The 15,029-nt window shown below is 44.1% G+C and overlaps 1 protein-coding gene across 1 annotated transcript in view; it reads left to right on the top strand.

Moving 5' to 3' along the window:
* Positions 1-15,029, top strand: part of CDH17 (cadherin 17) — a 98,690-nt gene that overhangs the window by 44,461 nt on the left and 39,200 nt on the right. The window contains exons 8-11 of the mRNA XM_065895095.1: positions 3,734-3,865; positions 4,180-4,330; positions 9,521-9,736; positions 13,393-13,469. Of these exons, the coding sequence (XP_065751167.1) occupies positions 3,734-3,865; positions 4,180-4,330; positions 9,521-9,736; positions 13,393-13,469 (576 nt within the window). The remainder of the gene's footprint in view (positions 1-3,733; positions 3,866-4,179; positions 4,331-9,520; positions 9,737-13,392; positions 13,470-15,029) is intronic.

Genomic DNA, 15,029 nt, shown 5'->3' with positions numbered 1-15,029 from the left:
ACCTTCCAAGTAGATAATACTGTTGTTCCCTGTCAAGAGTGTAGGATATGGCTGCCCTAGAGTGGGCTGTATATGGTACATGTACATGATTCAAATTGGGGGCTGCAAATTATTTTTGAAAGGCTGTTTCTTATTCCTTTGGGAAAAATCTCTATGCGAAAGACTCAACCCATCACAGGCTGAGGAACAGAGATAAGACTGGTCAAGTGTAAAAGCTGAGCAGATGACCTTTACCCTTGGAGCCCACCCCTGCCAACTCCATCTCCTGTGGGTACCTCTCCCCTCCATTCAAACCCTCCCCCGGTCCCACCTCTATGGCTGGTGTTCATCCTGAGCCCCCTCCTCTTTCTTTAGCTCCTGGAAATCCACTCTGGGGTTCACCCAGATCTGATCTTTTCTGGAAGATCAGGAAGTTTCTTGATGCAAAAGCTGTGAGTTAGTGGGAGAGCACTGGATTTGGAAGCAGATAAACTGTTATGAGCCCCAACTTCTCACCAATAAAATGGGGATAATAACAGATCTTTGGGTTGTTGTGGAAATTAATTAGTATCTGTGGAAGTGAATAAAGGTATTAACGTTATGAAGGAGTTGTAGTCTGTAGTAGCCCTAATTTTTTTTAGATGACACTGTTGTTGCTAAGGGGTCCTGGAATGGCCTATCCCACCATATCTATTGTCTAACTTGAAAGGATTTTTATTTATTAAACGTTGAATTAATGAATTTCACCTTCAGAGGAAAAAAAAAAAAAAGAATGAAAGCAAGAAATATTCTGCTTTACCAGCTAAGAAACTATGTCAGGACTCTTTACCGTGAGAATTTCAGATTGGGTTCCTTTACTAAAGTCTTCCTGTTTATTGTTTAGGTTACCTTCATAAGGATTTGTAAATGCTAAAAAGAACACATACACTTGTTTTCACTTAGGGCTGTCAAAGAAAAGAAAATCTAAAGAGCCACACCCAATACCTAGGCCTGGGGAAAGTACTTTGTGTGGCTTGAAACTGAATAAGAGTGGAGGGGGACAGCTCAAGAGAGAACTTAGGCTGAATTTTTAGGACATCAAAGGAGCTCGCTTACAACTAAGAACATGGTTTTTGTCTTGGACAGAGGGTGTGCTTAAATAACTAGAAAGGGATACCCTTCCCAAGCTGGTTTGAGAGAATAGTTTAGTGTGGAAATTTCAAATGGCTGTAAGACTAGAGGCAAGTCACTTAAATTTTTGTGCCCTAGTTTCCCCATTTATAAGGTGGGGATAACAATAGTCTCTACCTCATGGGGCTGTTTGAGGATTTAATGAGATAACATATAAAAGTGTTTAGAATTATGTCTGGAATGGGGTAAAACCCTCAGTACGTGTTGTTATTAGTAGTAGACTATCAGATAGGCCAGGCTCTGTCTGTATCAAGTAGATAGGTCTTAGTATTGAGTTTACTGATTTTTTTTTCAAACACCTTTATTGGAGTATAATTGCTTTACAATGTCGTGTTAGTTTCTGCTGTATAACAAAGTGAATCAGCTATATTCACTTATATCCCCATATCCCCTCCCTCTTACACCTCCCTCCCACCCTCCCTATCCCACCCCTCTAGGTGGTCACAGAGCACTGAGCCGATCTCCCTGTGCTATGCGGCTGCTTCCAACTAGCTATCTATTTTACATTTGGTAGTGTATATATGTCCATGTCACTCTCTCACTTCGTCCCAGCTTACCCTTCCCCCTCTCCGTGTCCTCAAGTCCATTCTCTATGTCTGTGTCTTTATTCCTGTCCTGCCCCTAGGTTCATCAGAACCATTTTTTTTCTTAGATTCCATATACATGTGTTAGCGTATGGGATTTGTTTTTTTCTTTCTGACTTACATCATTCTGTATGACAGTCTCTATGTCTATCCGCCTCACTACAAATAACTCAATTTCGTTTCTTTTTAGGGCTGAGTAATATTCTATTGTATATATGTGCCACATCTTCTTTATCCATTCATCTCTTGATGGACACTTAGGTGGCTTCCATGTCCTGGCTATTGTAAATAGTGTTTCAATGAACATTTTGGTACATGACTCTCTTTGAATTATGGTTTTCTCAGGGTATATGCCCAGTAGTGGGATTGCTGGGTCATATGGTAGTTCTATTTTTAGTTTTTTAAGGAACCTCCATCCTGTTCTCCATAGTGGCTGTATCAATTTACATTCCCACCAACAATGCAGGGGGGTTCCCTTTTCACCACACCCTTTCCAGCATTTATTGTTTCTAGATATCTTGATGATGGCCGTTCGGACCGACCGGTGTGATGTGATACCTCATTGTGGTTTTGATTTGCATTTCTCTAATGATTAGTGATGTTGAGCATCCTTTCATGTGTTTGTGGGCAATCTGTATGTCTTCTTTGGAGAAATGTCTATTTAGGTCTTCTGCCCATTTTCAGATTGGGTTGTTTATTGTTTTGATATTGAGTGCATGAGCTGCTTGTATATTTTGGAGATTAATCCTTTGTCAGTTGCTTGGTTTGCAGTATTTTCTCCCATTCTGAGGGTTGTCTTTTTGTCTTGTTTGTGGTTTCCTTTCCCATTTGTTTATTTTTGTTTTTATTTCCATTTCTCTAGGAGGTGGGTCAAAAAGGATCTTGCTGTGATTTATGTCATAGAGTATTCTGCCTATGTTTTCCTCTAAGAGTTTTATAGTGTCTGGCCTTACATTTAGGTCTTTAATCCACTTTGAGTTTATTTTTGTTTATGGTGTTAGGAAGTGTTCTAATTTAATTCTTTTACGTGTAGTAGTCCAGTTTTCCCAGCACCACTTTATTGATTTTTTTTGCCAAGTTGTTTACAAAACAACTCTAGGAGTTGGCAAATATTCTTTGTTTTAAAAAAGTAATTAATGAGTTAATTTATTTCTTTTTGGCTGCGTTGGGTCTTCGTTGCTGCACGCGGGCTTTTCTCTAGTTGCAGTGAGTGGGGGCTGCTCTTCGTTGCGGTGCGTGGGCTTCACATTGAGGTGGCTTCTTTTTTTGTGGAGCATGGGCTCTAGGTGTGTGGGCTTCAGTAGTTGTGGCTTGTGGGCTGTAGAGTGCAGGCTCAGTAGTTGTGGTGCGTGGGCTTCGTTGCTCCACAGCATGTGGGATCTTCCCTCATCAGGGATCGAACCCGTGTCACCTGCATTGGCAGGCGGATTCTTAACCACTGCGCACCCAGGGAAGTCTGTTGGCAAATATTCTTATCCCTGAAGTCTTCATGACTAAAGACTTAAGGGAGGAATGTTCTTTATTTATGTGTCATTTGTCTTGCTTAAATAATAGCATGGTGAAGAACTGAAAGTGTCGCATCGTCTTCACTGGTGAGTTCTGGGAGCTTGTTGTCCATCATGGCTTAGTGATCAGATAATGCTGCTACTAAATACATTTTGTTTCTTAAATTGGTGTTTCATGACATGAAATCTTCACCTTCGGACTTCCAAAAGAACAACCCACAAACTCTTTAGAGGGTTCACAAAGAATTGCTTTAGAGAAGAAAAATACCCCTCTATGCTTATTTGGAGCAATATAACTTAGTACAAAGGAGAAAAAAGCGGAGGGATTATTTTAAGCTGAAAACGAAAAATGTAATTTAGTAGTTATAAGAAACCACAGACATCTAAACAAGGTTGTCAGAAATTTCAAATCGAGAACCAGAAGATCGTTTATTTCCTTTCCAGTTCTCCCTGTCCGGATGTATCTTTCCTAACAATTCACTTTGGGCCCTGTAGGTGCGGTGGAACGAACCAGGTGCGTTATATTCATTAGTGGAAAAGGAGAAGACATCAAAATTCCCATTTTTAATTGACCAGGAAGGAGATATCTATGTGACTCAGCCCTTGGACCGAGAAGAAAAGGATGCAGTGAGTAAAATTAGGAGGAGTTTCACAGGTGATGAGATCCTGGGCCCATGGATATCTGAGAGCAGAAACAATTTTACCTAACACCCAGCCCCCCACCAATATCCCCCAAACTGTGTTCTGAAGCTCAGGGCATTATTGCTCTCAGAGACATGATAATACCCTCACAAATTCAGCCCATTTTATATTTTCTCATTTCCCAATTCTAAGCGAATTGATGATAAGGGGATAAATGAAGTAGCGTTGAAATGGTTGTTTTCTCTGCCTTTTAAAGGGGATGATGAAGGATTCATGTCTTAACTCTGATCTCGTTGTAGTATGTTTTTTATGCGGTTGCAAGGGATGAGTACAGAAAACCACTCGCACTTCCACTGCAAATTCAAGTGAAAGTTAAAGACATTAATGATAATCCACCTACGTGTCCATCTACAGTGACTGTACTTGAGGTCCAGGAGAATGAACAAATAGGTAAGAAACTGTATCTGTCCTCCCTATGTTAACTCTGTAATCCCTTTCTCCTCCTTGTCAAGTAAAAGGTGGGCAGGTAAACCTGATTGGGGATCAGTGGTCCATGCCCAGCACAGCATAGAGGTAGACTAGACTTTGGGACTCACATAGGTACAGTATTTAATTTCAAGCAATATCTGGGAAGAGTTTTTCAAAATTGGACATTTTATAACCATTACTCATACTCCTAGCACTGTTACTGCCACTACTATTACTACTACTACTACCACCCTTACCACTACCACTAACACTGTAACCATTTACACCAGTATCCTGTATCCATGTATAAGGTTATCTCTTTGCAAGGTTTTTTTTTAGATTTTATTTATTTATTGGCTGCGTTGGGTCTTCCATTGCTGTGCGCCGGCTTTCTCTAGTTACAGCGAGCGGGGGCTAGTCTTCGTTGTGGTGCGAGGGCTTTTCATGGCAGTGGCTTTTCTTGTTGTGGAGCACAGGCTCTAGGCACACAGGCTTCAGTAGTTGTGGCGCACGGGCTTCAGTAGTTGTGACTCATGGGCTCAAGAGCGCAGGCTCAGTAGTTGTGGCGCACGGGCTTAGTTGCTCGGCGGCATGTAGGATCTTCCCGGACCAGGGATCGAACCCGTGTCCCCTGCATTGGCAGGCAGATTCTATTTTTTTTTCTATAATTCATCTATTTTATTTATTTTTGGCTGCAGTGGGTCTCTGTTGGTGCACGCGGGCCCTCTCCAGTTGTGGAGAGCATGGGCCACTCTTCATTGCGGTGCGCATGCCTATTGTGGTGGCTTCTCTTGTTGCGGAGCACAGGTTCCAGGCTCACGGGCTTCAGTAGTTGTGGCACGCGGGCTCAGCAGTCGTGGCACGTGGGCTCAGTAGCTCCGCGGCACATGGGATCCTCCCGGACCAGGGCCCGAACCTGCGTCTCCCGCATTGGCAGGCGGATTCTTAACCACTGCGCCACCAGGGAAGCCCCTGCGAGGTTTCTCCATAGATTCTTATTTGCCTTCAACAAACTCAGTGACAGGTAAAATCCCATCAAGCTTGGTAAATAATTTAAACAAACATTCACACCCAATGTCAGATGTCCTGCAATTGACCCTTGATTGTCCCTCTCTAGGAAGCTGATAATAGCTCATGAGGCTGGAAGATGAAGTTCAAATCCTATCTGTTTTTGACCTTTTGTTCTTGACCTGTTTTGTTTCCTTGTACTGTGCCAGGATAGCTTTAGTTTTGTACAGGGACGACTACTATTAGAGCACTGTGATTTCTGGGAGTTTTATGACTTTGCTGGATTTGGGACACCTATTGTCTATTACCCCTTGGTGCTGAGCCCATTGGCTGAGCAGGCTGGCATTGCTTGAAGTGTTTTTGTCTGTTTCGTGTACGTTTCAGGGCTTACGGGGTTAGCAGGCTCTCATGACTACCATTCCCAGGGCTTGGCTGCCCTTGTAGGCAGATCCTCACCTGCCTCATGGGCATTCTCATCATTTTCTTTTGATCTCTTTACTCTTCTTGCCACACACTTTTCACACAGTGCTGTGTGTCTGTCTTGGTGGACACTGCTCACATGGCCTGCTTGCTCAATGCTCACTTTTTTTCCTTCTTGCTGTCAAGAGTCATATGTAGGCTCTCTATTGTCACTGTGTTCTGCTTAGGTCTTCTCTTTTTCATTTATTCCAGTCATTCTTACAATGGGAAGTATTAAACGACAGTTTGAAGGATTTCAGTTAATTTTAAGGAAGAATCTTCTAAAGTGACAGTGGAGTAACAATGAAATGTGTGACAATAGCCAAGAAACACCTATGGCATCACCCTTCTTGAAAATATGGGATGGTCTGTGATGCTGAATGAAGGCAGAAGACCTTTGAAGACCTTTGTAGATAATACCTCAAGTCTCTTTGCACTGGGCCTAACATTTAGTGTATCAGTCATCTATGTTGCATAACAAATTGTCCCAAAATTTAGCAGCTTAAGACAGCAAACATTTATTATCTCACAGTTTCTGGAAGTCAGGAATCTGGATATGGGGTGCATGCCTTTGATTCAGAATCTAGATGTGAGGTGAGTGCCTTTGATTCAGAGAGAGAGAGAAAGAGAAAGGGAGAGAGCTCAAGAAATGGCAAGTAAGATGGAAGTCAGGGGCTTCCCTGGTGGCGCAGTGGTTGAGAGTCCGCCTGCCGATGCAGGGGACACGTGTTTGTGCCCCAGTCCGGGAGGATCCCACATGCTGCGGAGCAGCTGGGCCCGTTAGCCATGGCCGCTGAGCCTGCACGTCCAGAGCCTGTGCTCCGCAACGGGAGAGACCACAACAGTGAGAGGCCCGCGTACCGCAAAAAAAAAAGATGGAAGTCAATCTTCTTATAACTAATCTCGGAAGTAACATCCCATAACTTTTGCTATATTCATTAGAAATGAGTCACTAGGCCCAGTTCGCACTCAAAAGGAGGAGGTTACACCAAGGCATCAATATCAGGGTTGGGGGGATTGCTGGGAGTCACTGTAGAGGCTGCCTGCCTTATTTGGGAGGAGGACAGTACTAGTTTTCTGAAGCTGCTGAGGATGTCATTGTTGGTAAAACAAATTGTTCAGGGATGCAGCATGTTCTTTGCATCTCCAAAAGTGAGAATTTATTTTGTAACAATATTTCACAAAGTCTTGAATTGTGGACTTAATGGACCAGGAATTCTTATAAATCAACACAGATTGAGTCTATTCTCTATATGTAGCCCAAAGGGGTACAAAAAATGTCCCTGCCTTTTGGGGGCTTACTGTCTAGCTCAATAAAATACTCAATTATTCCTTAGTACATTTATATTCTCCTGTTTGGTGTCTTATATTGGCCAGAATCTTGTGGGACTCATGTCCCCAAGTCTCAGCAATAACAACATTAATTCTGAAATCCCACCTGCTACCAAGACCTTTGTGTTCATACAGGAACTTTATCCTCTGGTAAAAGCCCCACCTCCCTAAAGTATTTCTGAGTGTCCCAAGAGTTGCTGTATGTACCTCTGAATCAGTTTGGGCTGCCACTTGTTCCTGGCCTTTGTCACTCAGGGACATGGCACTTCTTTGACTCCTGGCTCATTCATAAGTTCTCTGTTCCCAATGAGTGGTGTCTCCTACTGGAATTTCCCTGTCACTGACGTCAGCAGTCTTCACGGTACCTCTGACAGCTGGAGGTTTCCTCCGTGGTGAGAGAAGGACAGTGTCCTCTGTGTTATGCTCACTTGCTGGGGCGAAAGGTCCAGAGCAGGGCTGCTCAGACACCAAACAATCACAGAAGTTAGCAAGACGCTCTTTCATTCCAACACACAGATGCTTTTCTTACAAGGGCAGATGCATGTTCCAAAGGTGACTCGGTTGTTTGTGAAAGCGGAAATGGCAGCAGCTGCAACACTAGATACGTGTTCTCTTCTGCTACCCACGTTGCCCCGCCTCCCCAGCCCATGAGACACGTCTGCACGTGCCAGCTCCATTATAGACATAACATAGGTACTTCCATTCCTCCCCTCACAAACCCTCCAAATCTCCCTGTAAATCAGTAGATGCAAAGTAACATGGGGAAGGGGATGAAACCGACCTCCGCAAGTGGGGAATATATATTCAAGTTTTAGCCCTCACATGGGATTCTGGCTGTGTGTAGAGAAACCCACAATTCCCATTTCACAGAGCAAGATGACCCAGCACCTATCAGAACTCAGCCAGACCTGGGTGAAGCACTGAGTCAGAGCCGAACTTCTGGAACTCCCTGGACTGAGACGTCAACAGAAGTAAAACTTAGGACCATAAACTGCAGCAAGGCAGAGACGGTCCCTGCTCTCCGTCCCGTGCCCGTCTTTATCTTTGGGGTGGAGTCAGTCTCTGCCATTTTTCCAGGAAGTTACTTAGAAGTAACCACGGTTGGCTTGTCCTTGTTTAGTTTTACCATTTGCCTTGTGTATTAGTGTCTGAGGGTGGCCGTAACAAATTACCACAGACTTGGTGACTTAAAACCACAGAAATTTATTTGCTAAGAGTTCTGGAGACTAGAAGTCTGAAATCAAGGTGCCAGCTAGGGGAGAATTCTTCCTTGCCTCTTCTGGTTCCTTGTGGCTCCTTGGCTGCTTGTGGCAGCAACGCTGCGGTCTCTGCGCTCTCTTCACATTGCCTCCTCCTCCGTGGGCGTCTCTGTGTCTTCTCTTCCTCTTATAAGAACGCCCACCACTGGATTTAAGGCCCACTCCAAATCCAGGATGAGGGACTTCCCTGGTGGTGTAGTGGTTAAGAATCCGCCTGCCAATGCAGGGGACACAGGTTCGATCCCTGGTCCGGGGAGATCCCACATGTCATGGAGCCATTAAGCCGCATGCCACAACTACTGAGCTTGTACTCTAGAGCCCGCGAACCACAGCTACTGAGCCCGTGTGCCATAACAATTGAAGCCCGTGTGCCTAGAACCTGTGCTCTGCAACAAGAGAAGCCACCGCAATGAGAAGCCCACACACTGCAACGAAGAGTAGCCCCCTCTTGCCACAACTAGAGAAAGCCCGTGGACAGCAAGAAGACCCAACATAGCCAAAAGTAAATTTAAAAAAAAACCCAAATCCAGGATGATTTCATCTCAAGGACATCTGAACTGTGTCCTCCCAAAATTCATATGGTGAAGTCCTAACTTCCAGCACCTCAAAGGGTGACTATTATTTAGAGATAGGGTCTTTAAAGAGGTAATTAAGTTAAAATGATGTCATTAGTGTGGGTCTTAAGCCAATATGACTGGTGTCCTTCTAAGAAGAAAAAATCTGGACAGATACAAGTACAGGGGAAGACCATGTGAAAACACATGCACCAGACAGCTATCTACAAGCCAAGGAGAAAGGTCTCAGAAGAAATCAACCCTGCTGACACCTTGATCTCAGACCTCTAGTGTCCAGAAACTGTGAGAAAATAAGTTTCTGTTGTTAAAGCCATCCAGTTTGTGGTACTTTGTTATGGTGCCCTTAGCGGACTAAGACACTTCTCCACACACTGCGCTACTGAAAGGGTTAGAAGAACCAACATCAATCTAAGAACTTTAGTCTGCTGCTCAAAGTTACTTCCAGTGCTTTCTAGGGACCTGATTCTTCAGTGAAATCATTTTTTAACAGAGTAAAAAGAGCCTATAATGGATGGGTTTCCTTCTTTTCTTCTCTACAGGGAGCAGTATTGGAACACTTATTGCTCATGACATGGATGAAGAAAACACTATCAACAGTGTTTTAGGATACAGAATTGTGGATCAAACCCCCAAAGTTCCTAGAGATGGACTCTTCCTGGTCCAAGCCTACTCAGGAATGTTCCAGTTAGCCTTGCAGTCCTTGCGGAAGCAAGACACCCCGCAGTACAACTTGACAGTAGAGGTGTCTGACAAAGGTTAGTATCACCTTCCCTGTGTCAAGAGTGATAACACTTGTTTTCTTTCTAGTTGTGATTTGCTAGGCTGCTCTGATGCCTGGGTGTATTACAGAAGGATGCTGTTTAAGAGTTCTTGCTTCCTATGTAAAACACAGCACAGAGGCAGCAGGTCCGACATGGTAATGGCCAGAGTGGCGGCTTAGGCAACATTATTACGTTGGTTCCCTGAGAAGAAGATGCCCAAGAGGAGATTAAATATATAAGGATTTTATTAGGGGAATTGCCTATGAGAAAAAATGGGGAGGGATACAGAGAAGGCTGGGAGAGCCATCAGACCTCAATACAAGACGGACGCTGAGTGAAGGAGAGAAGGAAGGACAGTGGTGGGAGTACCATAGACCACGAAGCAGTCAAAGGGAAGCTCAGCAAGGTCATTAGGGGTCCAAAGTTGGCCGTGGAAGGAGTCTGTGATCTCCAAAACAGGCCTACCTTAGCCTGCGGCCTTGCTCTGTCACTGGCTTGGGGCAGCCAATGGGAAGCAGGGCCTTGGTGCAAATGTGGTGACGGGTTTCAGAGCACGGCGGCATGTTGTCAATTAAGATCCCTGGTGTTAGGGGTTGGCGAGGCACGTCGTCATGGCCACCATGGTCACAAACAGGAAAATTAGTTGTACTTCCCAAGTCTCCCTTTCAGACTCAAAGGATTCTACTGTATGACAGTGAAGGAAAAATGTATCGTTTGGGAGGTTTTGTCTTCTTATATTAGCTTCTAGGCGGCCATTTGACGATATCTGGAGACATTCTTCCTTAACGCCTTATACAATTTCAAAACAAGTGGTTTTTAATCTTTGTTAAGTCATGAGACCCTTTGAGGATCTGATGGAAACTATGAATTCCTCAACAAATGTACACATTATCAACAAACTGCACAGACACACAAACTTACATGAACTCAGGGATAGGCTTATTTTAAGATCATTAATACTCCTAGGCTAAGAATCGTTCTTTAACTGGCACTGAATCTTAGATTACCAAATAGTTCAGTAATTGTTATGCTACGAGAGAGAGATTATACAGGTGTGCTGAAGTAAAGAGCACCATTTTATACATTTTTTTTTTCATTACACAGTTGCTGAGATACTGAAGAGAGCTGGGGTTTAGCGGGCCCTCGAAGCAGAATGGTTGAGACATAGTGATTAGGCAAATATTGAGGGCCTAACATACTGTCTAGCATTATGTTAAGAGGTACAACAGAAGTGGGTATAATAAATCATCCCTGCCCATGATGAGCTGACAATCTCACACCATTAGCCAGCCATTCTTTCAGCAGTTATTGAGCAGTTACCGTGATTGAGGCACCATTCAAGGTACTGGGGATACACAAATGAATAAGACCCCGTGTCTGTCCTCAAGGAGCATTTGTGGTAGAGGAGATGGACATGTGAATAAATAAATTGTAAGAAATATATACAAGGTAGCCCATGAAGGCAATGAGGGACTCAGTAGAGTGGTAGAGAGCTGATAAAGCTTTCTGGAAGAGGTGTCATTGCTCTGAACTTTGATGGATGAATATGACAAGTTACAAAATAGTGTGAAGGCTTACAGAGGAGAAGAAAGCCCATGTGAAAATGCATGGGGACCTGAAGCAGTTTGAGGCTGCAAGAGCATCAGATTACAAATTGTCTGTGTACCTGAGTACATCTATAGACTATACGGACCATATTATACAGTATATTTATATATAGCTACATATGTGTATTGATGGAGTTAAACATCCAGTTGCGTACTGTAGAAAATTAGACTGGTAGGCGGTAATTAACATAGTTTCACCTAAAATCAGGGAAGGTCTGTTAGCCAGGAGGTCCACTGCTGGCCCAAATAAGGTCTGTGCAGAGCAGGGAGCCAGTGAGTTCAGGCCCTGGGACCTCCTGAAATCTTCAGCCATTCTTGCTGTCTACAAATGATCTGGGGACTGGACTCAACTTGAGTTAACATCCACTTATTTGTAATACCGTTATTATTAGATTACACGCCTGGCTTTGTGTCCAGTGCACCGAGCACAAGCTTTAGAGCTAGACTGTGTGAGTGTATTTGTCAGGATCCCAGCAGGAAACAGACAGCCCCCTCAAAAGAAGTAACCAAAAAGTGTTTAGAGAGGGGATTATTTGTAAAGGCTGGGGGTAGGGGTTATGGGAAACCAACAGGGGGTGTGAAGCACAATGGCAGCCTTTCTTACCTGAAGGTGAGAAGGGATGAGGGAAGGTAACATCCCCTGAAGGAACAAAGCCTGTTCCTGTGACTATAGAAGAGGCTGCTGGCAGTGGGGAACTAGACCCTGACCCTGTTCCTCCTGCCCTTCCTTAGATCTCCTGCCAGTGCTACCACTGGTGGAACCCAACTTCTACCCAGAGGGCCAGGATGCCCACTGATGCAGTTCCCAAGGTCAGCCTCTGGGGCACAAAGCAGGGTGAAGGGAGGAGAATGGACAGAGAGGGAAAAGGAACGCATGGATTTGAATTCTGGCTTGAACACTAGTTAGTTGTATGACCTTGGTCAGGTCACCAACTTCTCTGTCCTTTGGCTTCCTCATTTGTGAACTCAAATGATGTGTGTGAACTCATCATGTGTGTGAACTCATTTGAGTGTGAACTCAAACTCAAATGAGAATGATAATTGTACCTACATCACAGAGTTAGAATGAAGATGAAATGAGTCATGCAAGCAAAGCACTTAATATGGTGCCTGGTACATAGAGAGTGCTAACAATGTTAGTTAGGACGAGAACCTTGGCTCTGTTGCAATCTACATTTTTTAGATAATCTGACTACTGCACAGAGATTTTGAGTGACATTTCCGAGCTCTCACACGTCTGATAAGTAGCAGAGACAGAATTTGAACAGTGGGGTTCCAAAGCCCAGAGTCTTAGCCCTTGTATAATACACTACTTCATAGCTAGAACAATGGAAACCCCAACAAAAAACCTATCATGTTGGTTCTCACTGTGGATATTTCCCTGGGGATCCCATCCCCACCTGTACTCCATGCTCATCTTGGACCTAGGTTGAACCTGCTGTCTCTGACTAGGTCTCTGAATTGTCAAACCCAACCCTCAAAGCCTATGCCATCTCCCAGAGTTCTATGAGCTACCTCTGCCTCTGTAGGCTGGGCAGCAAGGCCTTTTGAAGGGGGCTAATTGTACCTTTCCTCCCTCACTTGGGCCTTCCCTTTGGGCGGGGGGGCAGAAGGGATATAGGACAGTAAGTGCTGGAAGTGTTCAGAGTAGGAAAGACAACCCTCTGGGATGCTCAAAGAACTCTTTCTAGAAGGATAGTTTTGTACTGGGCTTTGAAGCCTACATAAGTTTCACTAGCCAGAAAAGAGAGGCTGCTTCACAGAGAAGAAGCCATCTTGCTTGGGGACAAGCCTTACTGAGGAGGGGGCAGGAAGAGGGAGTGGGAAGCCCAGGGGAGCCTCTCGTGGGGTTTTCTTCAGCCCTTGGTGACCTGCTCATGGGTGCAGGTGGGGAGCAGAGAATCCTCTCACCACACAAATCGCATGTCAATAGTAAAATTGTGGCTATGGTCGTCACTTTACTTGCCAACTGTTTTTCTTGCAGATTTCTGATTTTCATGCATGATTTTCAGTGAAAATTTCTGATGTGACTTTGATTTTCAGATTTCAAGACCCTCTGCTTTGTGCAGGTCGACATTATTGATATCAATGATCAGATCCCCATCTTTGAAAAATCAGATGTGAGTAGTTATCACCTTGCTTTTTCTTTACTTTGTTCGTATTTACCTGACCCCTACTTCTGGAATAAAGACACAAACAGTAGTTCGGGAAAATGCCAGACTTAATATCTTAGTCAATGCACTGGTACCAAACTCAAACACCGTCTTCAGTGGAACTCTTCAGGGAACAGTAACATTCACGGTTATAGTATCTGGAAGCATCTGTTTTTTTTATTAAAAACTTTTGCCAACAGCTCATTTATTTCAAGGACTGCTTGGAAGCTACAGCCAGTGTATAGCAGGACAATAAATAGATTACTGCTAGGTCTCAAACAAGCATGTGTAGTCAGAGTTTAAAATTTTGAATACTGCCAATTTAAACTCATTTTGTATTTATTGGAAAAGTGAAAAGGGGAAGAAAAAAACGAATCTCTGGTTTATGCCAAAAAATGTGCCCAAGACATCTGCAAGAATTAGAATTGGGAAAAAAGAGCAGGAGAAAAAGGATCAGTTGAGTATATCAAGAAGAATTCAAGTTAACTTATTATTAATGTGGGGGTAGTTTGATCGATACTTCCCTTAAAATGGATGCCTCTATTTATTTATTCTGGAGAAGAGAGAAGCCTTTTTGGGTAGATTGTTATGTTTGAAGTCAGTTTATGAGGCGGCCCAGAGCCTTGTGACGATGTTCATAAATCACAATAGGGATAAGGCAGTGACAAAGAACGGGAATTGATTTATGGGAGGGTTTGAGGAGGTAAAAAGTGTGACAATATAACTTGTATAGTAGGCACTGAGGTTAAGCAAGTGTGAGAGTAAGAGCCTGTTTCTACTCTGCCTCCATTCTCTTGGGCGTTTGATCCTTTCTGTGTGTTGTAGTTTCCTTGCATTACATCTAGACAGTGTTTTTAGATTGAGGGTAAGAGTCCTGCTTTAGGAATCTCAGAGCTTGGAAAGGCAAACTGGGCCTTAGAAAGGTGAGTCCACTTCTTTCCTTGCTGTGGTCCTTTCCTGGACCCTGCCTGTTACCATCTTCGTGATCATCATGCCAAGAGACATGATCTGGGGGATTTTCAGCAGAGGAGTGGAAGATGGTCTAGGTCAGTGTTAATTAAGAGCACCTGCTTTGGAGTTGGACAGACATTGGTTTGAATCCCAATTCTGTGACCAGCGAGCTGTGTGGTCTTGGGTGGGTTTTACCTCTCCAGTCTTTTGCTCCTCTGTCAAATGGAGATGATAATATAGCTACTCAGTAGGGTGCTTTTTTGGGGGGGGGCGGGGGGCTCTCACTGCTGTGGCTTCTCCCGTTGCGGAACACAGGCTCCGGACGTGCAGGCTCAGCGGCCATGGCCCACGGGCCCAGCTGCTCCGTGGCATGCGGGATCTTCCCGGACCGGGGCATGAACCCGCGTCCCCTGCATCAGCAGGCGGACTCTCAACCACTGTGCCATCAGGGAAGCCCGGGTGCTTTGTTTTGTTGCTTATCTTTATTGACCACTTATTATGTGCCAGGCATTCAGGGGTTTTATATGCATCGTCTCTGTAAATCACCACAGCACACATGAAGTAGGTTCTGTTATT

The sequence above is a fragment of the Phocoena phocoena genome, chromosome 17 (assembly GCF_963924675.1).
Source record: "Phocoena phocoena chromosome 17, mPhoPho1.1, whole genome shotgun sequence".
NCBI lineage: Eukaryota > Metazoa > Chordata > Mammalia > Artiodactyla > Phocoenidae > Phocoena > Phocoena phocoena.
This window is presented reverse-complemented; position numbering and strand designations above follow the sequence as displayed.